Source organism: Grus americana, chromosome 3 (genome assembly GCF_028858705.1).
Source record: "Grus americana isolate bGruAme1 chromosome 3, bGruAme1.mat, whole genome shotgun sequence".
Taxonomy (NCBI): domain Eukaryota; kingdom Metazoa; phylum Chordata; class Aves; order Gruiformes; family Gruidae; genus Grus; species Grus americana.
This window is the reverse complement of record NC_072854.1, coordinates 5,045,466-5,069,425: the sequence shown is the minus strand read 5'-3', so window position 1 is coordinate 5,069,425 and position 23,960 is coordinate 5,045,466. Positions and strand designations below refer to the sequence as shown.

At 41.2% G+C, this 23,960-nt stretch overlaps 1 protein-coding gene across 1 annotated transcript in view; it reads left to right on the top strand.

The window, feature by feature from the left end:
* Nucleotides 1-23,960, top strand: part of TFAP2D (transcription factor AP-2 delta) — a 50,219-nt gene that overhangs the window by 9,963 nt on the left and 16,296 nt on the right. The window contains exons 3-6 of the mRNA XM_054821570.1: nucleotides 5,775-5,940; nucleotides 8,684-8,802; nucleotides 16,047-16,188; nucleotides 23,314-23,427. Of these exons, the coding sequence (XP_054677545.1) occupies nucleotides 5,775-5,940; nucleotides 8,684-8,802; nucleotides 16,047-16,188; nucleotides 23,314-23,427 (541 nt within the window). The remainder of the gene's footprint in view (nucleotides 1-5,774; nucleotides 5,941-8,683; nucleotides 8,803-16,046; nucleotides 16,189-23,313; nucleotides 23,428-23,960) is intronic.

Below are 23,960 nucleotides of genomic sequence, written 5' to 3'. Positions count from 1 at the left end.
GCCCCTTATTTATATTATTCTATTTTCCACCATAATACCTTACTTCTTCCAAGCAATTTTTTTTAACATTGTCTAAACTTAAAACTCTTAACACTCTTAACAGCCTTAAAAACTGTAGCTAAGAGGCTGGTCTTAAAAACCGCTGACCATCCCCTCAGTCCTACTGAATCTTTCGGTTCATATTAAAAAAAATAAAATTTGTCTTGAGCATGCAGGCACGTCCATCTTCCCTTAGCATGAATGTTGTAGTGAGGGATGTTATCTCAGAATTGTTTATGCTCATCGAACAAGCTGGTTTACGTGACGACAACTTACATGATGCAAAGTTGGTTTCACCTAAGTGAAACCAAAGGAATAACTGGGGAAAAAAAAAGCAGTACTTACTTACAATTTTTCCTGACAAACGTAGATGAGTTTGAGAATGTTGAATGTTTAGTTCATAAGAACAAGGACTGGGTGATGTGAGGATAACTTGGAGAACATTTTAAATTGCTTATAGAACTTTGGGAACTGAACGTGGGGTTAAATAATACTGATAAACTCTATAGTTGGCTGCTTGCTTAACTTTGCTGCTTCCTAAGGAAAAAAAGCTGAGGAGAGGTAGATTGTCATGTCTTTGGTTTGTAACATACTGTAAACTTGCTAGAATTTCAAAACAGAGCAGAAAATATACTGTAAGCTGGAGGCTCCTACTAACAGCACCTGTAGATATAAATAATAGACTAATAAAAAGCATAGCATATTATTAATATTTTATATAAGATTAATCTGTAGGCACTCATGCGCTTATACTTAATAATGTACACAAGCGCACAAACATGCATATATCCTGAAAAACAAAATAAAGAGTACTTCTGCGCTGTTGTCACCAGTATATTATGATGTTTCCTTCCATAACTGCATGGTATTTACAGGTGAATAGCTTGGAGAAAGGGACTATGTCTTCTTGAATGAATAAAAAATACCCATCATATTGCAGCTGTTATGATTAACAAGTAAGAAATGACCTTGCAGAGCATAAGGATGTGTGTATGTATACAAAATTATAGGCACACATTAAAAAAAAAAATTGTATCTAGAGTGCAAATAAATCATCCAGTGGCATCGATAGATATTTCTCTCTCTCATTCCTAATAAAGCAATAACATTACTTATGAAAAGCTTAAAACAGGTGAGAATACAGATTCTGTCAACGAAAAAATGCACAAATACTTAACTCTGAGGGCGTCAGGGAGGCTTACATTTCAGCAGATGCCCAAGCGCATAGCTAAATCAGAATAAATCATCGCACTCCAGCCACCCTATTGTCCTCTTCATCTATACAAAGGGAAACCTATACTCAAAACAGACCAAGCTCTTTTTGCATCATGCGTTATGGGGATTTTCATTGTGTTGACAAGACTGTTGGGTTAGAGTAAGGCTCTGTTGTTCTCCTTGCTGTCATCTACACAAACCGTCATCAGCTTGTGTTGGCGTTTTCTACTGACTTGTGCTATTTGATGGGGAGACAAGAATAAGGAAGGGAAAATACTCTCCCAATGTTTGCTGTGACTACGTTTTGCAGTATCACATAGCCTAACTTTTGTTCATCCTAGGCTTGGGAAACAAAGCAGAAGTGCAGTTCACACAAAGGAGTATGTTGTGTTGAGTATCAACTAGTCAACTAGAGGGAAAAGGATCGAGTCCCAAAAGTAAGCTAGGAAAAATGAAAGTAGGCTTTTGTTCTTTCTGTCCCTCAGACCACTTGACAATAATCTCCTGAGGTGATTCGGTAGCTGAGGCAAGTCAGTATATGACGGTATCGGGCCCCAGGTCTTTCACCCAAATGTGGTTTGCTGCACGAAGTAGATCTCTGCCTCTCCCATCTTTTTCCTTTCAAACAATCGTATTTGTTGAAATCAAGACAAAGATGACAGATCAGAGGGTAAAACTCTGTCATGAAGACAGACGTAATTGAATAGAGTTGGATAAAAGAGAAGCCCTGAAGAAGGGTTCGTGTGTCTGAAAGCTTCCCTTCTTTCTTTCTTTTTTCCCCAAATCTATCAGCTTCTATATAAAAGAAATTTCCGCTTTGTTTAAATTTTTTCTTGCTTGTGCTTTTAGACCTCCGTGGCTGTAACAGCACAACTACCGTTATTTACCATCATCTCTAACACCATATCTTATGGCGACAGATGATGTCAGACCAGACCACGTAATCACTTCCCTGTGGGAATAAACAGGTGTCCTAAAAAGAGTCTTTTTAACATTCACGGGCCCCTTTCACCCGGTACTCGGAACACGAAATTGCTGAGGCAATCTGCTAGATGATCCTACCACTTCTCCCACCTTCTGCCTGCTCTCATTTTCTTTTTCCTAGCCTTGCAGTAGGACCAACGGTGTGGACAACTAGTCAGGGAGCAATGGCCACAGGTTTTCCTTCTTGATGTATGCTGGTGGGCACAATACTTTGCCGTGGCTACATGTGGGGCTCTTCATCTGATGAGCTGATGGTGTCTTATGTGTCCTGGCACCAGAAGCCAGTCTGTAAAGTTTTCTAAAGCAAGTAACAGCTGCTAACTGGAACAGGGATCTCCAGGTTGAACTGCTAGACTCAGGAAAGGCATTATTTCCATTCTATTTTTGAGGGCATTATCTTTGGCTTCTTCAGCTGGTGTCTGTTAGCATCCTACCTCTCAAATACCCTCTTAGGACAAGACCAACTCAAGAGTTGAACAAGGATTGACTTTTCTAACAGCACCTACAGCGTCATTGAGTTGATGGGAAAGAAAAGCTGTTCGTTGCCACTGCTGCACAACTTAAAACATACCTCGTCCTCTCCCCATTGAGCTGCATTTCTTCACAAAATCATTTGTCCACTCTAATGCATGATGAAAGTATGGGGGAAGGAATACACTAAAGTGGGTGTGTGTGGCAAGAAACCTAACCCTTCATTTCCCACTGTGGCTGCACTTATCCTTTCCTTTCTCTTCCTAGCAGCTCTCCCTTTGTTTACTGTCATCCCTTCTTCAGTTCACCACCTGGTGTAAAGGCCAGGACTTCATCCATCCCCTGTCCAAGGCGGTGTTTGTGGTAGAAGATCTGTGCCTTCAAAACTGCACACAGTTTGTGACATAGCTTTGTCTAGAAAGCACCACCCCGCTCTCTGTTGCTGTGTCAATGAATAATTAATATACTGAAATAATTATATGCAACAGATTTTACCTTCTCGTAATTTTCAACTTGTTCTCCATGTTTCTGGAGAGCAAATGACTTAGACTTGTTGTTTTCTGTTACTTTTAACCCATACCCACCTTACCTGGAATTGCTTTATTTAAGATCATGCGGCATAGGCACGATATTTTTAAACATTTTAGACTGTAAACAACCTTCCACTAAATAGTAATGAGAAGTGTTCCAGTACATTCTGGTTAGGGTAGGAGCAGCTGCAGGGTAACAGGTTTTTGGATTAAAGGAACAATTATTTATCTGGCATAAATGGTGCGCATACTGGCTTAACCTGGCAAGAAGATAAACTTTAATACGACACTGCTTTCAGTACAGTCTCACTCATTATAAAATGTACAGACTTATTCAAGTAAATAAATATGTACACATTGCTACTGTTTTCTTGACACGTATATATGTACACGTGTGTATATGTACTGTGCGGCAGGAGATGCCAAACAAACAAATCTACTCAGCATTAACACTCTTCATAAATGTACCTGACAGACCAGAAGCTTGAAAATGTTGATTGAAAATATTTACAGGTTTCTGTGCAGCCCTGCCTCAGATATGGAAAAAAAACCAAACACCAAACCAACAAAAAAACCCAAAAATATTTCAGGCATGTGGCACCAGATTTCTGTATTTGAGCATATGAGCTCACAAATTGTAGCTTTGAGTTGTGCAAAAATGTGCACAAGTGCCCTTGATGTGTCTATATGTTTGGTGATGCATGATTTGTCTCTATATTCTGTCTGAGAAGTGGACACTAATATCTATCCTGTGGCATAATTAGAAAAGTCATAAAATATCCTGCTGTACTGTGTCAGGATCTCACCCATCTGGGATTTATACCAAGAGATGTTCTTTTCTGGTTTTGCTGTCAGCACAAATGTTTAAATATACCTTCAAGAGCTGAAATATTTGGAAAGAAATTCTGTTTGCCTTATGTAAGCAAGCAATAGTCTGCCTCTAATGAAGTTTCATCCTTCAGTTATGTTCCTTTGTCTCTGCTAAAACCGAAACGTACAAAGTCACCTTAATTTTAAGAGGGATTACATGTGGAAGAAGATAAGGTAAAGGTGTTAGGATCTTGTCTAAAGTGAGCTTTTTTCTTTTTTTTTTAAATTCAATTCAATTCAATTCAATTCAATTCAATTCAATTCAATTCAATTCTATTCTATTCTATTCTATTCTATTCTATTCTATTCTATTCTATTCTACTCTACTCTACTCTACTCTATTCTACTCTATTCCATTCTATGCTATGCTATGCTATGCTAGTCACATTACAGAATTTAGATTACGAACTAAAAATTTTAAGCATTATAAAGTGAGCTCTTGCAGTGCAAAAAGATTAGGCTCTTCACAGGAAAGAAGAAATTACCACTGTAGTTTCAAAAATACAGTACCTTTCTTTTAAACATGAATGATGAGCACAGATTCATTCTGCTGTAGGAAGGTCTTTATATCATTGTCCTCACAGAAACCATCTGAACTCCTTCTAGTAGTGGATTGAATTATATGATATTTTATATCACTGTCATATGCAGCTCATTCTTTTTTCTTATCTTTCCTCCAGGGAAGAATTGTGCATGCAGTGGTAAGATTTATTTCTTCCACCAAATTTTTTATTGTAGTTAGGTTGGAGAAGGCAGGTCAAAGAAGTGTTTTGCACTTGGTGATAAAATATGTGCTAGTCCTTAAGATCATTTTTCCCCCCTGGGAGTTTGTACTATCCTCTTGGATCAGTTACAGAGAAAGTTTTCTGTCATGCTCTCTCACATATGAACTTTAAGTTAAAAGTTCAATTTTGCCTGAGGAGTTATTGATCACAGTCTTCATTGAAAGATTCGGTGATCATTCAGCAGTTTTAGACCTAGGCCAAGTAATTGCCACTTTCAAGAAATAAACAATTCCAGAACTAACCTGAGATAAACTGATGTAGCTCTTTAGATTTCAATCATTAACATCAGCTGAGGATTTGACCTAACTTTAGAAGGTGTATACGAGAGTTCAAAGGTGTAGAAAGCTGTTCTAGCCGCAAATCACTGCAAACGTACAGTGCCGTTGCACCTTTGTTATCCTAAACACTGCTAAGATAGTTAAAATGAACATTTCTCATTAGAACCAATGTCCTAAATTTTTCACCACCTGCATTTTTTAAAAGTCTGAGTGATACCTGAATCCAGTTCAATCTTACGTTGTTAATCATACTAGATACAAGACTCGAAAGACTGACAATATGTAAGTTTTACTGAGTGTGAAATCAAATGAGGTAGCCAGAATGATCTAATTTGATTGTAAAGCTTATAAGATCTAATAGTTTGCTTTTCCTGGACTGAAATTTCAATCCGTTCATCTTTCTCAAAGCAGCAATGTGATGCACTATTTAAAAACCAAAACCAAAACGAAAAACTACTCCAAAACCACAAACAAAACCACCAACAACAAAACCAAGAACAAAACCAACCACAAGTAAACAACAGAATCGTTCTTCATGACTGAATGTGTAAAAATATGGAATATGAGGTTTCCCCTGCTCTAACATCTCTTTTGTTTTGTAGGTGGCACCTGCGTTGTTAACCCCACCGACCTGTTCTGCTCTGTTCCTGGTCGCTTATCTCTGCTCAGCTCCACTTCAAAGTACAAAGTGACCATTGCAGAGGTGAAGAGGCGCCTTTCGCCACCAGAATGCCTCAATGCTTCCCTCTTAGGAGGTATTTTGAGAAGGTAAGTTGAAGGTGAGAATAACAAGTCCTAGACAGTGCCGTAATTTCTGTAATTTTATTTTCTACAAATAGGTTCTGTTCTCTTTCCCCACGGGGATAGGTGGTCACAGTTTGGAAAAACAGAAGGAAATGGATTGGGAGTGAACACTGTTTCTAGGGAAATTGTCAAGAAATGAGAAAAATTAAAATTGCGTTGACATTTTTTACAGAAAGTCTACATTTTTCAGTGAACTGGGTTTTTTTTTACCCCCTTAGTTCAGTTACCCATCAGAGATGGATAGGTGTCACTTTGCCTTGTTTTGAATGAAAAAAAAAAAAAAAAAGACCCTTAATGTGTGTGAAATTTCACCAGAGCTAAAAATCTGACTTCTTGTTGAGAAACTATTTCAAGGTAAATTTTTTTACCAAGTTTAGTTACAGCCCTTACTCATCAAAAACCTAAACCGTGGAGGTGTAGCGATGCCTTTTTCTCCCGTTCTCCCTTGCATGCCTTCTGAGTACAGAAAAGATAGACTTAGCAGAATACAATGCTTTTACTTTTCTCATCGTGAGATACTGGAGGAGAAGCAAGCAATTAGGTAAAATTTTGCCTCTGACCCTTCGCTGACCAGAGCAGACACCTTCAGAGAGCGGTAGCAGAGAGGAGGAAAGTGGCAGACTGCGCCTCACATTGCAAGTGGAAAACAAGGAGGCGACTGTAATTCAGCCAGGCATATGTAAGTCGCAATGTCCCTGAGGCGTCAACTTGGATGGCAGGAGCTACTTGAGTGCCCTTTGATCAAAACTAGCTGGAAAGTCATAGGCTATTTCACTGCTGTCACTGAAGGCCACACTGATCCTCATACTGAAAGTCATTTTAACCAACCTGCCGTATTCTAAGATATGTAGCAGTCCAAGAGCTGTCTCGAGCCGTCTTGCAGAGTGAGGGCTATAGATCGCAAAATTTGTTTCAGGGGCACAAGCCCCAGTTACCCGCCTCTATAGGCACTGAAATCCAAAATCTACATCCACAGAAGTTTTCCTCTGTTACTGCTTCACCTTGGAAAGGCCTTCAGCTAGTATTCACATTAAATACTCATTCCACAGACTTCATCAACACTATTGCAAGCTATTAAGAATGCAAGGGCATCAGCCTGAACATGGGGACTCATTTCTCTCTTCTGTTAGAAGGCTACAATGATCCCCAAAAGTTTTTGCCCCAGAGCAAATATCACTTTTCCACATCAACCCTGGGCATGGTTCAGGAGTTAGCTAAAGTCAGGGACTACTCTCCGCCAGCAGTTTGGATGTACTAATTCAGTTTTACAAGGCAGAGTGTGAAAATGAATGGATCTGGTCAGGCTATACGTGTAGGCATCACAGCTAGACAACAGACTCAAGCACTGTGTAGTTGACCAGCAGACATGTAGCAAACCCAAATCTCATTCATGGTTCGCCTGAGACCTGGCAGCACTGGTTTTGCATCCTGTCAGTGGTCACTGCCTAGGTATTTCCCCAGTTAGTGCTTCTTCAGAATAAACTGTTGTCAGAAAACATTTTCTGACACACAACATGGTCCAAGTTGTGGTATCTCTTAGTGGGTAAAAACGAGCATCCAAATGGTGATATTCCAAGTTTTGTTCCTTCCTCTGCCTGAAGGAACTTGAACCTGCACCTCAAAACATCTAGTTAGGCATGCTTAATGCTCAATGATTGGTTATTCTAAGCTGAGGGCCCCTCAATCTCATTTGGGGCTAATTAAGGATTGGTTGGAAAAAAGCAAAGATGTAACTGTGGTGGTGACTCTATTTTCTAATGACCAAGTCATTAATTTGGGATGGGAGAGATCTGGGTTCCAGCCACTGCTCTGTTCAACGTTTAAGCATTTTAACCTTAGTTATTTGCTGCCAGTTGGCTGCTGCATTCGTCTGAAAGACAAAGGTTAAAATTCCCTCAGGCTGAGCAAGAAACTGAACCTACATCTGCTGCATAAGTGGATATGTCTCAAATGCTTCAAACACTAAGGTACTGTAGAAAAGCAGGTGTGGGATGCACCAGGAATGATTTTGTGAGAAGAAAAAGTGAAGTAGTCATCTGGGATAAGGGCATAGATAACCAACGATGGCTGGGATTTTAGCTTCAGCATTTCCGCTTGCTTTATCCTTCTTTCTTGTAAGTATTGGGCTTTGTAGACTACATTTCTAAGTACCCAGGTCTCTACATAAATTATATAGCGATAGCTGGAGCTGGGTTCCACACAGACATCTACATTTGAGTAGTCATCTGGCTTCCTTTTCTAGTCAGGTGAGAGAGATGGGCAAAGTCCCCTCATTCTAGCCATCTGTTTAACATCGTTCTAGAAGTGCATGTTTCTCTCTCAATTGTCTTGGGAGCCTGGGGTGGCTAAATCAGATCTGAGCAACTGCACTGTCAATATTTATACTCAATCATTGCAATTCCAGGCTCTGTGCCCAACTCAGGACTGTGGGTTCCACTAGGTGGAAAGCTGTCTGAAGATCTGATGCCCCTGTGACAGGCATTAAAATGTCTAACTTTGTCAAAGGACCAACGTGAAAGACTCGTACGGTGCGAGCAGGACATTAAGAATATAGGTCTGAAAGATTTTCCATTGATGTCGTTAGTGCAGGCATTACCTCATACATTTGTCAATAAGATGCGTACAACTTCTAAACTTATATTAACATGGGAAAAAAAACGTGCAGAATAAAGACAAGTTTCTCTTTCCTACTGTTCTCTCGTGATAGAGCAAAATCCAAGAATGGAGGACGCTGCTTGCGAGAAAAATTAGACAGACTGGGACTGAATTTGCCTGCAGGAAGAAGAAAAGCAGCAAATGTCACACTCTTGACTTCCTTGGTAGAAGGTAGGGTTTATAATATTGCAACATAATATAAACATAATTAAAATGTTTCTTTGTATATAACGCTTTTCAGCCGCAGTGTTAAATATCGTAATCTGTGTTTTGTACAAAGAGGAGAACTGTCTTGCCTAAAGCCACAGACAGAACGAGTGGCAAAATGGAAGTTCACTCTGGGACGTCTTGGCTCCCAGCAAGTGTTTTGGTCCTGCAGTTTCCTCAGCATTGATCTGTGCTTTCTGTGCTGGGATCTGACTTACCAATCAATGATCCAAGTGTTCTTGTGAGAGAGATGAATGTCTTATACCAACTCTATAAGTAGGTTTGTTTATCCTCTTTTTTTTTTTTTTTAAACTTGTGAATTTCCTGGACCTGATTCAAAAATGTGATTTTTTTTTCCCCCCATAAGAAGACATAATATTTAGACAAGACTTTTCCCCCCACACACATAAATAAATTAAATCTGTCTTCAGATAAACTCTAGGCAGGCCCATGAGATACTTTCTTGGCCTTTATTTATTGTTTAAATATCATTCACCAAATACTGCCAAGCTCTTCAAACCTTCAGCTGGGAGACGCAGGTTCAAACCCCTCAGGCAAAGGGAAGAAACTCTACCTGAATCTCTTCTATTCTGGGTGAATCCACTAAGTACTCGGTTTGTTGTCTGGCTGCGAGTAGCAGCTCTGGGAATTTCAGATCCCTCCTCCTTGATGTTGAGAGCACTCAGCTCATCCTAAAGGTCAACACCTTCTAGGATCATAACCTCAAAGGTCCGTACAGATCTAGGCGAGCAGGCTGAGGTCTCAGCACATATTACCACAGAATCACAGAATTATAGAAAGGTTGAAGCTGGAAGAGACCTCTGGTGATCTTCTAGTCCAACCCTCCTGCTCAAAGCAGGGTCAATTAAAAGAGGTTGCTCAGGACTTTGTCTAGTCGGGTTTTTAATATCTCAAAGGATGGAGAAATAGTGCTGAGTCCAGAACAATTAATGTTTTTCGCCACCTAAGAGGACGGCCTAAGGTTCTCAGGGGCTGCTGAGCACGCAGAACTACAACAGGGCTGCTCTGAAATACAGATGTGTCCGTATCACACCTGCTTGTAATAAAGAGAACGCCATAATGGAGTTACAGCCTTAGAAAAGGGAGCTTTCTCCCCTAGTCTAGAGGAGTAAGGGCTGTTCCTATTCTGAGTCCTTTATGCATCTTGGGTCTTAGCAGGGAAGAATAAACAGAGCTATATGGTCAGCTACTCATTTATTAGAAGAGATTGAGAGTGAGGAAGTCCTCTTTCAACTGCTGGCCTGGGATTGATTGTAAAGTACCTTTACTGTAAGTCAGAATTAGATTCCTTTTTCCCAGGGATGGAGCTGTGCTTGCCTCCCTGCCCTTTCCTCAAAGCCAACAGCAAACCTATTATCAAGCCTATGGTATTGCTTTTGTTCTTGGACTGCCTTAATGTGAGTCCTAAAGATATATACTGAGGAGACTGAGCTCACTTTGACAGAGACCTGTTTGCCTAGATATTCCAATAATGAATTTTGTCTACTGGAATTTTTAGGAAAGGCACCACCATGTGCATTAACATGCCAACAGAAAACAAAATTAAGCTCATTTTCTGTCTATGTAATCAATCCTCGGTCAAACTTGGCAGTGCTCATTGAATTCTTTGTGGTCTAAGCTGTCCTCCCTTTGTACAGGCAGATATTACTTCCAATTGGTACTAACTGTAGCATGGTTACTGCAAGGAAACCCATCCCCCCATGGCTTCTGCTGCTGGAGGAGGCAGAAATGGAAAGACACAAGCTTATTCCAGGTTTTAGAGAAGACAACATGAAGAAAGCAGTATTGGCTTTTTCTGTGTGGTGTCAATATACAAATTGACATAATGATTTATTAGTCTTATTAAATCCCTAAATATCAGGTGCACTGTGTGGACTTCTCATAAGGACCCGGGATTGTGTCACTCATGATTACTTTAGATATTTCTAAGTTTATTATTACTGAAGGTCCTCAGAGTCTTCTAATATCTCTGTAAGGTAGGAATGTGCTCAACCTCCTGAAAAGGCAAAACTAGTTGTATGGTGATTAAGGCATATTGACCAAAGCCATCTTGAAAGTCTCTGGCATGACTAACACTTCTCTTCCTGTAAATAGACTAAAATCATTGAGTTTTGGGGAGTACTGCTAAGTTCAACAGAGGAACTGCAGTGAATTTGTAGGCTGTGGTGGTCATGTGAAGATCCAGACTTTATGAAAATTATTCTGTGGCTCCTTATTTTTCTGCAAACTTACTTCTTTTGGGGTTCAGCATGACTACTGGGTGTTTACTGTTATTCTTGTTTTGGTCGGGTTGCATCATGAGTGTCTTTGGTAGGGACTTCTAGGGCCTAAAGTAGGACTTGTTTGACAGATCAGTTCTGTTCTTTACGTTGGTGTCCGCATAAATCAGCACAATGGGTGGAAAGACAGACTGGGAGAATGAGTTCAGCATTTCAAGACTCTCCACAGCAGTATGGGACGTATCTTTGTGCAACCTATAGGTGAGGGATGCCCTCTAGTGCCTAGATTAGACGAAGGGAAAGGTCACTTTTTTCTCAGCTCTAAAAGAAAAAAAAAATTCCTACATCTTAGACAATACAGTAAAGACTCCTCCATTAAATACCAGTATTGCCCAGGCTAAGCCTTACTGCTGGCTCAACTGAGTCAAAAGCCTCCCCAAAAGGAGCAAGAAAGGATGTGAGAAGAGGGGGAGGTGTCTATATCTGTTTGGACAGGTCACTTACAAGGCAGAGACATAGTGTAAATGTTATTGCAGACGTAGGTAAAAGCAATGCATGAATGAATTTTAAACCATCGGATTATTTCCGAAAATCAGAAAAAGGACTTACATAAAATCTGGAATTTGTTTTCCTGTCAAACCTAACTAAGACACTAAATTTACTAGACATAGAATTGACTGCATTCATCATTTGGGGACCAAAATTCTTGAGAAAAATAGGTCAGTGTTTACTTTTTTCACCCTGCTATCAACTGTCGCGCTTCTCCCCCACCAGCCTTTGTTTAAATATCCTTCCACTTGTTCCTCCTCCCTTCTCACCCTACAAATAGAAAAAAAAAAAACCCCTTTCCTACCACCTCCCGCCTGTCCCTCCTCCCCCTGGACAGCATTTCTGCTGGGTAGAGCATCCAGAGGAGGCGAAGCCGAGGAGAGAGTAGGAGGTTCAGATGCCGAGTGTCCCTCTCCTGGGACACAGCTTCTGCCTTCACTCTGCATAGGAGCATCACTCACTCTACGTAGACCCAGGAGACACCCATGCTGCTCCTTGCACCTGCCCACAGAAGCTTGTCAAGGTACTCAGGCTGGCCTCTCCACTGAGGACTCCTAGAGCTGTCTCTACCAATTCAGCTTCAGCAACTGTCCTCTTCCATCATGCAAAGCTCTCTGGTCAATTGTCAAATTATATAGGAAAGGCAGCGCTGCCTATAGCTGCAAAGCCGTGTGCTGGATTGAAGGGGAAAGAGTCAACGATCCCCAGCACCAATTCTTTGTCTGCCAGAGGAAAGAGCTGGGGATATTGCACGTAGGGAAATTTGATTGTAGATTGAAACAAGGCAACTGGCTATAAAAGCCAGGGATTTTAGGGATCTCTACCTTTAGTATGACTCCTCCCTGACATAAATAATAACTAGCCAGAAGAAGGCAAATGTAAGGTGAAAGAAAAGAGGTCAGTTCATCCACATTTCCAACATTTCCATATTTTCCCCTAGAATAAATGTTTGCCCAAGTTATGATGTAGAAAAAGAAAGAACATCTTTTATGACATTTTATACAAACCACTTTCCCTCACGAAGCAAGACTTATTTCCTACTGTGCAGTAATACAGGGGACCTCTATTCACCGACATTAACAAAAAATATGTATAGAAATATAACAAAATCCACTTATAAATACCTCATCATTTGGTCCCAGTTCAAAATGAGATCTCTGCTCAACAATGAGACACAAGAAATCATGTTCTGCAGAGCATTTTCATGTTCAGTTTTCTATTTTTATTTAGAATTTGATGTTGTAATATAGAATGCCTATTCCTTATGTCGTGTGGAAGTGCATGCTTATATGAATACATATGCGTAGTTATAATATGCATTCCTAATATATATCAGCTTTCCATTTCCAGTAAAAATATTTTTTAAAAATATATCTTAAAAATTTGCAGATTTATTTTTTCACAACAGGTACATTTGTACATACATTTTTGCCTACATATATCCACAAGCAAATAAGTCATTTTGCTTCATTTTGATTATGATTACGTGTAGATGTGGTGGACTTGGCAGTGCTAAGTTAATGGTTGGACTTAACGATCTTAAAGGTCTTTTCCAGCCTAAACAATTCTATGATTCTATGACTTTATCTCTTCATATACCATTAGCATTCAATCACTCTCCCAGCTCCACGTAAAATGGACAAGTTTTATATTTTTGTATAATTTTCTCAGATCATTAAAACAGTTTAGTATAGTTTTCTCAGCTCTAGTAAATTATATACACCATCTTCGGAAAGATAAGTTTTAATGATAATTCATATTTTCATTCCTTTTCTTTTTGACATTAAGTGAAAACGTACAAATTGCAGTCAGTTTGTTGTTGACCATGTTAAATAAACACCTACATTTCATCACATAAAATTTTGTTCTTTTGAAGAAACCAAGATTTTTCCAATGTCTAAATGCTTAAATGCTTTGCTGACTGTGTTCCTTGCATCGTTGCTTGGGTCTGACTGGGACTAGGAAAGAGCTGTCTAGAGAATGGTAATTCCACCTGATGACAGCTTCAATGAATTTGACTTTTATCTTCTTTCCACGCTGGCATGCAAACAAACCTATCAAGTACTTTAATGGAGTTTTTTTGAAAAGCAAAACCTGGTACTCTTCTGCAGTTGACTTACTCTTTAAGTCTTTTTTTAAGCAAGAGTATAATTGTAACTGAAATAGAATTTTTGAAGCAACTCTACAGAAATTTAGCAGCTGTAGTTTAAATTTGTACCTTCTCATCCATAAAGTCTGGGATAGACATTTTAAACACAAAACTGGCAGTCAGCTATTTACCTGTTCATTCTGACTCACTGTTAACATACCACTAAAATCCATTTTAATTTCACTGAAAATTATTTTACTTTTCCAGAAACCGTAAATTAAGCTGAAACCATTTCTCCTTTCAACCCAGAGATAGTGGTTGCTTGTTAGCTTCTTATTCTTTTTAGGTATACCGGAAATCATGTTTAAAAAATCCAAATAATGCAGATTTTGAGTATAATCTTTGATTTTTGCATGTAAAATCAGTTACAGCGACAAAGGTTGTTGTTGACTGGTGTCAGCAAACAAATGTCCTGGGAATAGTGCATGTATTTTATTAGTACCTGAATCCAATTAGGTCAGATAAACACACAACGAAGTACTTGCTTGTGGAAACAAATGTATTTTTCTGGTAAAAACTCCAGTGATTCAAGGGGAGACAATAAACCCTGAAAAGGTGGAGAATAGAGTCTGCAACAGAGGTCAGTGAATGTGATTCCTTATGCCTCATGCTGCCCCTGGCACAGGACCACTGCTCCCATGGAAGTTCCCATCTTCCTTGACTTGGCCAGGTTTGTGCAGAGCAGGCTCAGTCTTGTTGGGGATGGGAGTCGTGTCATCATCTCTGTCGTTGTTGTATCTGTCCTCTCATGTCTCATTGTAGTCAGTAGGGAGAGATCAGCACTTCTGGGTGATTAACAATTAAATTAAACTAATAATTAAACATTTGATTAGGTTGCTCAGAAAAGCTGTGGAAACTCCATGGTTGGAAATATTCAAGATTAGGCCTGAAAATTGCAAGAATAACCTAATCTAAGGCCATACTTTCAACAGAAGGTGAGCTCCTGAGTTCCCTTCTAACCTGGACTTTTCTATAATTCCTCTGATCCACTTTTACCTTCTGCTTTAGTATGGGATGATACATGCTTCAAGTGCTAGCTTGTCTCCATTGACTTGAAAGTATTAGGTAAGATGTCAATACTGACATTTAATCAGTGGAATTCCACTTCACATCTTCTCAAAGGGAAGTGTTACAGGTCCTGCATCCCTCCTAACTGTTCACCAGGAGCATCATCTTGGTCTCCAAAGAGCCAGAGTCCAATGCCACGTCTCATGGTGGCAATCAAATACACAACTCTGAAAAGAAACAAAATAAAATAAAATACCCACAACACTCTAACCCCAAAACTATTCCTGAGCACATCTCTCGGTCACTCATGCAGATGTGCTTCAACATATACTTCTGGTAGCTGACCTATTTCTACCTTCTACGACGAGATGAGAGCATGTGTCATCTGGAAATGCCTATTTCCCACCAGGGAAAGACAAACTTAGGCACAGATGTTCACACTCCAGGCAGCTGTGTTTGATCAGATAAATCCCACGCCAAGGTTTTCAGAGTCACAGCACGCAGGTCAGAGTGTTCAGTAAACCCTAAAATAAATTCCTGGATTCTCTAAGCTAGTGGAGAGGGACAGGTTCTTCCACAGGTATTTGGCACCCAGCACAGAGCTGAGTTATGGTGTTCGGTCTCTGTAGTGAGGTAGAGAGGTGCTCAGTGCCTGCCTCTGTCACAGACTTCTCATAAAGCCAAGGTCAAGCCATGTAGTCCCTTTGCCTTGATTTCCCCACCTATAAAACAGCAACTGTGATCTTTATTGTCATCTCTTTTTATTTTGTCTGGTCAATTTTGATTGCAATCTCTTTGGAAAAGGATTATTTCTTGTGTTCTACTCATCTTTAGTGTGGGGCACTTGTATTGTGCCTGCTGGCTTAACCCCTAAGCTCAGCTCTTCAGAGTGGTTTATTCCTACCTTCCACTAATTTCCATGCTTTAAATATCAATCATGACCTGGGTTTACAAAACTTGAGCGGCTGCCCAGGACTCACTGGTGGCAGGGGAGGGAGCTAAACCCAGGTGTCTTGACTAGTATTTTCTCATGAGAGGAATAACCTGCCTATCTTCTGACTGACACTGTCTGATGACTAAGCATGAGCAGGCCAAATGGGCTGAAATCTGTCACTGAGCTTGGGAATTCGTATCTACAAAAGTGACTTGTTATGGTTTTTTGGGGGGATTTGGAGGGTTTTTCTGAGCAGAAGAAATTCTGTAATAATAATAATAATAATAGTAACCCTAAAAACTAACTGACCCATTTTGTTTGCCCACAGGGGAAGCCTTACATTTGGCCAGAGATTTCGGCTACACCTGTGAAACAGAGTTCCCTGCCAAGGCGGTAGGAGAGCACATTGCCAGACAGCACATGGAACAGAAAGAGCAGACAGCGAGGAAAAAGATGATCCTAGCGACAAAGTAAGAAGGGAGAGGAAGCTAAAAAAGAAATCTGTCTGTCACTTCTCCATTTTGGATCTGGGGGCTGGGGGGAGGGACGAGTGGGAGTATGGAGCTGGGATTGCTAGCGTAACAGTACTCACTGACAGCAAGTGAGAGTAATCCTCGTTAGAGATGCTGTAAGAGGAATCTTATTTACCGCAACGAGGTTTTAGTGGCTACGCTCTCATTGCCTGTGGTTAAGGAGGCACGCACATCTTCTCAGATGCATTGGTTTAGATGAGAGGAGGGGATATTATTACATGATAAGATCTATGGAACAGAGACTGGCTTTGTCTCCTGTTTGCGTGTGAGCAGATCTAAGCTTATGCTGAAGTACTAGCTACTGTGGGATAATTATTGGTAGTCTGCTGAGGGAGAATTGGTTCGCAGAGGGACAGATCCTCTCTGGATGGAAATTGCAAGAGTTCCCCTGACGTCGAAGGCGCTGGAACAATGTACACCCACAGAGGAGCTTTGCTAAAGTCATTAAAGACACACAGAGACACCTGACTTTGCTCTGAACAAGCCACTCACCTCCCTGAAGCAGTAACATCATGTTAAGATAACATTTCATCTAGGTTAATTAGCCTTGATGAGGGAGGAATTAGCCTTCATGAGCCATGGGAAACAGGAATAAATAGTCTGCGTGGAGCAGCATAGAGACCTACACTAGGTGTGTGGTACGTCTGCATGGGGTAGCCTTGAACATGCTCATATTCTTCCTGCGCTTACTGCAGTGTTACCTAGTGAGGCTGCAGGAGAGCTGAGGGCAAAACCCCAAGCTCTCAAACCACCACCCCAGTGCTGCAAATGTTTGGGAATCATGGCTGGGATATGTCCAACAGAGAGGAATCACCCTGTAGTAGGGGAGAAGGCTGACCAGCAACAGGATTGTCCTTTGTATCCCAATGTCCTTCTGCTTTGTCTATTTGTGGGGAACAGGATTCCTGGCCTTGGTGTCCCTCTCGTGTCCAGAGCTCTTCACCCTGAAGGTGACTCACAGATGACACACCTTGAAACATCTCAGGCTTGTGTACCCCGTGAATACAGCCTGTGGTTCTTCCCTGGGGTGCTAAGCAGAGCACCATGCGGCTCAGGGGGCATTTGCCAGTTGTGAAGGTGATGAGAGACCTCACTCATCATGCTCCTAAGTCCCTTGTAGGTTAATAGTAATAATATAAGTGGAATACGATCTTATTAGCTACATCCACACTTGTTTTGAGGGCCCAAGGGGTTTCAGAGACATGAGAATAAACCAGCTGGCAAGAAGCACCTCCTCTCTGCAAGTTGTGTCTCCCCACTGCTGTAGAGCCCATTAACAATCTGGACCCCTAACTGTGGAGAAGCTGATTGTACTGCTGAGCAGCACAACCTAAACAAGAGTGAAGACTGCAAGTTGCCCCAGCTGGAGGATTTGCCCCCTCTATAAAATGTTATTCAATCATAATTATACAAATCTTCCCCCTTCTTTTATGGCTCTAGTGAGAGATCACATTACTATGGGTTGTAATAATCAGTGGCTGTTATGTCCTACCTCCAAAGGCTGTCCCACTGAGGGACACGTAAGACTCTCACCACCCTTTCTCACCACTCCATACCTACTTTCTCACTGCCCTTTACTACTGAGGTAGGCAGTCGTTAACATGCATTACTTCTAACCTCCATGAACTTTAGGCGCGTAGGCTGTTATTCTGCACTTGTAAGGAACAAAATGTCATTTCCCCCCCCCCCTTCCCTCAGTTAAAACTCCAGCAAATTGATGAGAGAGGTCTGTCGATAAGACAAGGATAGGCCACATGCTACTACAGTCAGAGTGCTTGTAACAGGGACAGATGGGTCAATGTGTGTGCTACTACTGCCCTCTCCTGCCTGGAAGGAGAACAGTGATTCACAGGCCAGCCCTGTCCAGATGCTACAGGAGGCACAGGTCGATGACACCGTAATACTAGCATAGTATCACCCAGCCATGCTTCCATGTGTCTGAGAGCAAGTACTCAAGTCATCTGTCAGGAGTTTTGATTATTCACGAGGTATATATAAGCTCTAGGGTTTTAATTTCGTGAAGTTCACAACTGCCCTGCCTCATGAGCTGGTGAGTTACGACACCAGAAAAAGTGGTGGATCGCTATGCTGCCACCAAAAATGACACTGACACTCCAGGGTGGTAAATCACTCATTGCAAGCTTTGTCTATGGAAAGAAATGGAATGCCATTGCCTGTGTATGTTACCACTGCCAAAGGCACACCTGGTGAGATCTTCCACATGTGAGGTCTTGAGGAAAAATAAGGGGAAAGACCAAAAGTATTTCCACAATTCCTAGTATATAGATGAAACTTCATTGTGGATTCAGACATCCAACTTCAGTGGCTTGATTCAGTTGCCCAAACATAGGCACCTACTACCATTTGAGATGAACTGGGTTATCTAGCTTGGTTACCAGCTGCTGCTCCAGAAGCACACAGGTCTCTGTTACTGTGTTGTATCTGCCAGTTAGTATGGATGTCTTCGGTACTACATATCTATGTGTGGGTAACTAAATAGACCCCTTAATGTCTACAGTGCAGAAGTGTCTGGTGTCCAGTAGAAGCTCCCAGTGTTATCAAGGGCATGTATACCTTGTAATCGAGCAATCCACTCACCCTGAGTGGAAGCAGTTCATCTGCCATGCACAGAACTGTGGCTAGTAACTAGTACTAGTACTTCACTGTAACTAGTGAAGGCTAAAGACTGCTACTTTAGATGCCAATAGCCCTCTGGAGGTCACTAAGCTTGAGGTAACACTCTCTTCACTGCCCTGCTCAGCCCTACCTGATCTGAGGCTATGTTGATAGTAGTACAGCGGATGAAATCAGGACCACTTTCTGGCATGGAACAAACCATGCCCCAAAATGTTGTGATAAACTACTTGATCTTCCAAAAATGACCTCTTGGAAATGGCCCCTCACATTTGCAAACTCAAGGTCTGCCTAGGACAGTACTATTTGACGCAATAAGATGGTGCCATGGCCTGTTCTAACAATTTTATGATCTAGACAATGAAGAATCAGAGCCTTTCCAGCCAAAATGTTGTGATAAACTACTTGATCTTCCAAAAATGACCTCTTGGAAATGGCCCCTCACATTTGCAAACTCAAGGTCTGCCTAGGACTGTACTATTTGACGCAATAAGATGGTGCCATGGCCTGTTCTAACAATTTTATGATCTAGACAATGAAGAATCAGAGCCTTCCCAGATGATTATCATGGGAAGAAGAGACGATTGGGCTGTGTAGCCGGTATACAGCGCTGGATACAAGTGACAGCAAGGGCAGAATGGGACTGAACCAAGCTTTGGTTAAGAGCTGAAAGGATAAGAAAAGCCTAAACGATGGGAGAAGCCAGTCTCCTACGATTCTCTTACACTGAACTCACCTCCTTTGACTGAGTAGGTGATCGTCTGGGCACTCCAGAGCAAGATGCTTCAAAAAACAAACAAACAAAAAAGACTGAATTATCATAGTTCTGGCCAAAGGGTGCTGATACTGGCCTGTTAACCCTAGACTCTTCAGAAAGACTTCAGGACATGTCTATGCAATCCACACAGAAATGAAAGAAAAAAAAAAAAGGCAAAAAAAAAAAAAGCTGGGACCTGCTTTTAGAGGGTCTTTAAGCACACCTTAGTTCACCTTGCAGAGGTGTGGGACACCCTGAATGGCTTTACAAGAGGGGACAGAACCTCATCAGGCTGCAGCTAGGACAGATGCAGAACTGTTGAAGGCCATGTAATAATTCCACTTGATGGAGAGAGATGCTGTCTTATGGGAAATAGCACGGAGTAACACAGCACAAGGCTTCCCACATGAGACAGAGGGACAGATACACACACGTTTACATGGACCAAAAGAGAATACTGTGAATAATGATTTTATTGTGGCGTTGCTTACAGCCAGCGCAGAAAAATCAACATTTGGCTCATGACACTATGTGCTCAATTTGCTAGTTTTATGAAAAGTATCTCTGAGACTGGACACACAGGACCTGCTGAGCACCTCACTGATATTTGATCTTTGGATGTGTGGCAACTCTGCCACACTTGGAATATACACAGACTTATGGGCACGCACTTGCCCCACTCTTGTACTCATCACAAGGCAGTTGATTTTGCCACTGCTAGAGGTAGGATCACGGACTAGATGGGCTCTTGTTCAGATCCAGTACAGAATTTTTTATCTTTTCTTGATCATATACTGGAATATCTGACCATATGTCACAAATCATTAGATGTCTCCATTGCAGGAGTGACCAGGATTCTTTTTGTTATTAATTTGTGGCCCCTAAAACAGCATAACCATCTGTCTTTGCTTTTTCAAATTCACAGTCCAACTCAGCAAATAACTGTCAGGCCCTCTCCCTGTCACTACCCCAGGTGATGTTTTATTGGTAGTGGAGGCTCTGAGACACCACTTTGCCTAGAAATCCCCTTGAAAAAAGTAGGTTACTGCCTTTTACAGGTTTTCATGTATAATAAAAAAGTTTTTTCTTTTCTTTCAATCTGCCAACACTCAGTAAAGACTTTTGACATGTGAAGATAGAAGGGAACTTAATTGCACACTTGGTTCTGACACTTTCCTTTGTCAAAATATAAGAACTTTTAAGATGAACTTTTTCAACAGGTAGAAAGTAGAGGTTGGAGGAAGGACAGGAGAGTGGTGCTGACAGGCCGACTGGGGATAGTAGATTGTTTAGAAGCCAAAATGACTGACTGTTTTCAGTTGTTGAAAGGAACTGTTTTTCCTCTAAGGACCTGATTCATTAAAACTGTATGCTGCATTTACATACATTTCTGCTGAATACCTCTCTTTGCCTGAAAGGCTAAGACGATGCTGTCTTTTCAAGCAGTCAGTGTCTAGGTCCATACAGATGACAGGCATTTACAGACCTCAGGCTTGGATGAAGTCCAGCAGCACAACAGGAAAGAGTTTTCTGCATCTCCTCTCCTCTTAGTCAGGATGGAGCTGTGGTATCCAAAGTCTATGTCCAAAACTTGCAGAACAACAGTGATATAATGAAGGGTAAAAACAGGTTAATATAGTTTCCTTGCTTGTAACTGGGCAATGGAAGACCTTCTAAAGACCAAGAAACTGAGTTTACCCAGTGATTTTCCATTATGTCCCTGTCCTTAAGGACAACAGTTACACAAGGTGACAATGAAGAACTTGAACTTTGTCTAGGACCAGACTCTGCAAAAAGTCTTCTAACAGAAATTGTAGACCACAGAGATGCTCTTTAGTATGAGAAACTGGCCCCAGGCACAGTGATTGCATCTGTGCTAATAAAGGAAACCATGCACACACTGAGTCATCATATTGCAATTGTCCATATTATTACAATGTTAGAATGGCTCCTTGAACTCTCCCAAATATCTTCTGGGCATGTTCTGAAAGATAGCCCACACCAGGGTCCATTCTTAGGAAGACATCCCGTTTAGGAGGCTAGAAGAGCATAACTACAGAGACCTTATCAGATGGTGACAATTTGCACAAGGATATGAGAAAGACCCCTGGCACTGCTCACTTTACTAGGTGACACTGCTTACTAGGTTACACGTAGTCACTATGACCAGTATTGGGTCAATCCAACTGAGTGTCAGACTAGTATCAGGCAACCCAGCCGAGTGTCCTCATGATCTGGTGGGCATCATGAAGTCCTGACCCCACATTAACTGCCAAATTTCCAGTACAGTCAATGGAGAATGGTATGCTTATTTGTAAAAGTCCTGAGAAAGAGATCCAGACACCTCTCCTATTTTAATTAAATGTATAATAAACCAATGAAAGTAAGTTATGTCTTTATCCATCCTTGGTCCAGATAGTATTTTCCTGAGGGCATGCACTAAATGGAGCTGGTTTGGTTCCTTTTTTTAACAATGCATTAGTAGAATATTCCAAGACTAATTTGCAAACTGTCCCAATCCAACATCATAAGAATGAAAAGGCCTTATTTTCAGGTTTCTCCTAGTGTTAGGTCCTAAATAGAGGTATCCCAGGGGATATTTTTAACCTCCAGGTTCTGAGGCATCCTGAGAAGCCTGAGGGAAGGCTTGAGAGGGAGAGGGAAGACAGCAAGACCATCCTTCCTTTCCAAAGAAGTTGGGCTACTATGCTGGTGGGAGACCAGACAAGACAGAGTCTTGAGTTCCCATTGCAAGGTGTCACGATGGGGTCCCAGGTCCTACCAACTAAATGTGTGTGTTGCCCAGGAAACCATCATCAAGAAAAAGTGGAGATGATGAGATTTGCCTCACTTGCCTGTCTGTTGTGTAGGCACTGACAGCTGAGTCACTGAGCTCCTCCTACACTCACTGGAGAGAAAGAGGCACTGTTAGGATGCAAGTCCTCTGCTACTTTAGGCTGCCTGATTTATGGTAGAAATGTAAAACAATTTAATGAATGTTTCAATAAGAAATTTAGATACTGTTGCGGGAATGAATTCTCACTCTGGGCAGACCTGTGGGAGAGGTCTCACTTGAGGATCCATCAGTTCTTCTGCCCCAGATTCTACAAGAAAGCAGAGTATGGACACAAATGGAAACTAGGAGAGCAAAGGTAGCATTTTCCTTCACAACTTCTCATGCTCCATTTGTTTTAGGAATTAGAGGTCAAGAAGGCAAGGCCAAAATGGCCAGGACTTCTACTTGCAGATAAACCAGTGCACACAAGCAAATGTACAAGTAGTGGTGTATTTACACAAAGTCTTCAGGCATGTTCTAAAGCTAGTTCATAATTTTCTTTAACCTTAACCATGGTTAGGTGAGCTAAGCCAGACTTAACACTGCCAAACTGGGTCCAATTCAGGAGAGAAATTACATTTTTAAATGTCAATGTTAATACAGTTCCAGAGGGGAACTATTCCTGTTCAAGAGATTCTGTATGTTGCTGGCTCTAAGAGTTCGGGGCAGGGACACAATAGGGGGATTCACGTGCCTTTAATTTCTTTAGCAATGCCTCTGCCAAACATTTCTGTTATGAATGAGATCACTCAGGATAAGGTGATAGTGTTACAGGAATCAGCTTTATGGAAAGGATTACACCTTTCTTATGTAATTATTTCCACTTTCATTTCAGACAAATATGTAAAGAATTCCAAGACCTTCTAAGTCAAGACAGATCACCCCTCGGATCCTCCAGACCGACTCCAATATTAGACCTCGACATCCAGAGACATTTAACACATTTCAGGTATGATTTTGAAAGAGGAACAATTAACTAATATACATAATTTAGACAAAGACTACATATGGTCTTATAATGGCATTTGTTCCCTTACCTAGAAGACTATAACGTCCATAATCCCTCTGTTATCTATGCCTATTAAAAGTGCAAGTTTGCCCAGCAATGTAGTTCAGGCTAGCTGCATTCACCCTGCTTCTAGGACCACGGTTTGAGTAAGTAATTTTCTATATCTGCTGGCCAGATCTTCTCATCTGGCCAGAAAGTTGCCTTGCTCTAGATGTGAGCCAAATCACAAGCCAACCAATGAAATGGATGGTCCAGAAATGTAGAAACTCAAGTTCAGAGCCAAAATGACAATATTGGTGAATCAAAGTAGCAATAAACGAAGGAAGAGTTAGGCTGTATCCTTACCAATTAACTAAATAGCTCTAGAGACTCCTCTCTGCTACTGAGACCATTTGACATCAGCTTACCATGATCATGCTATTAACTCTTTGGCCTCCAAAACAGACTGGCCTCAAAGCAGATTGCCTACTGGA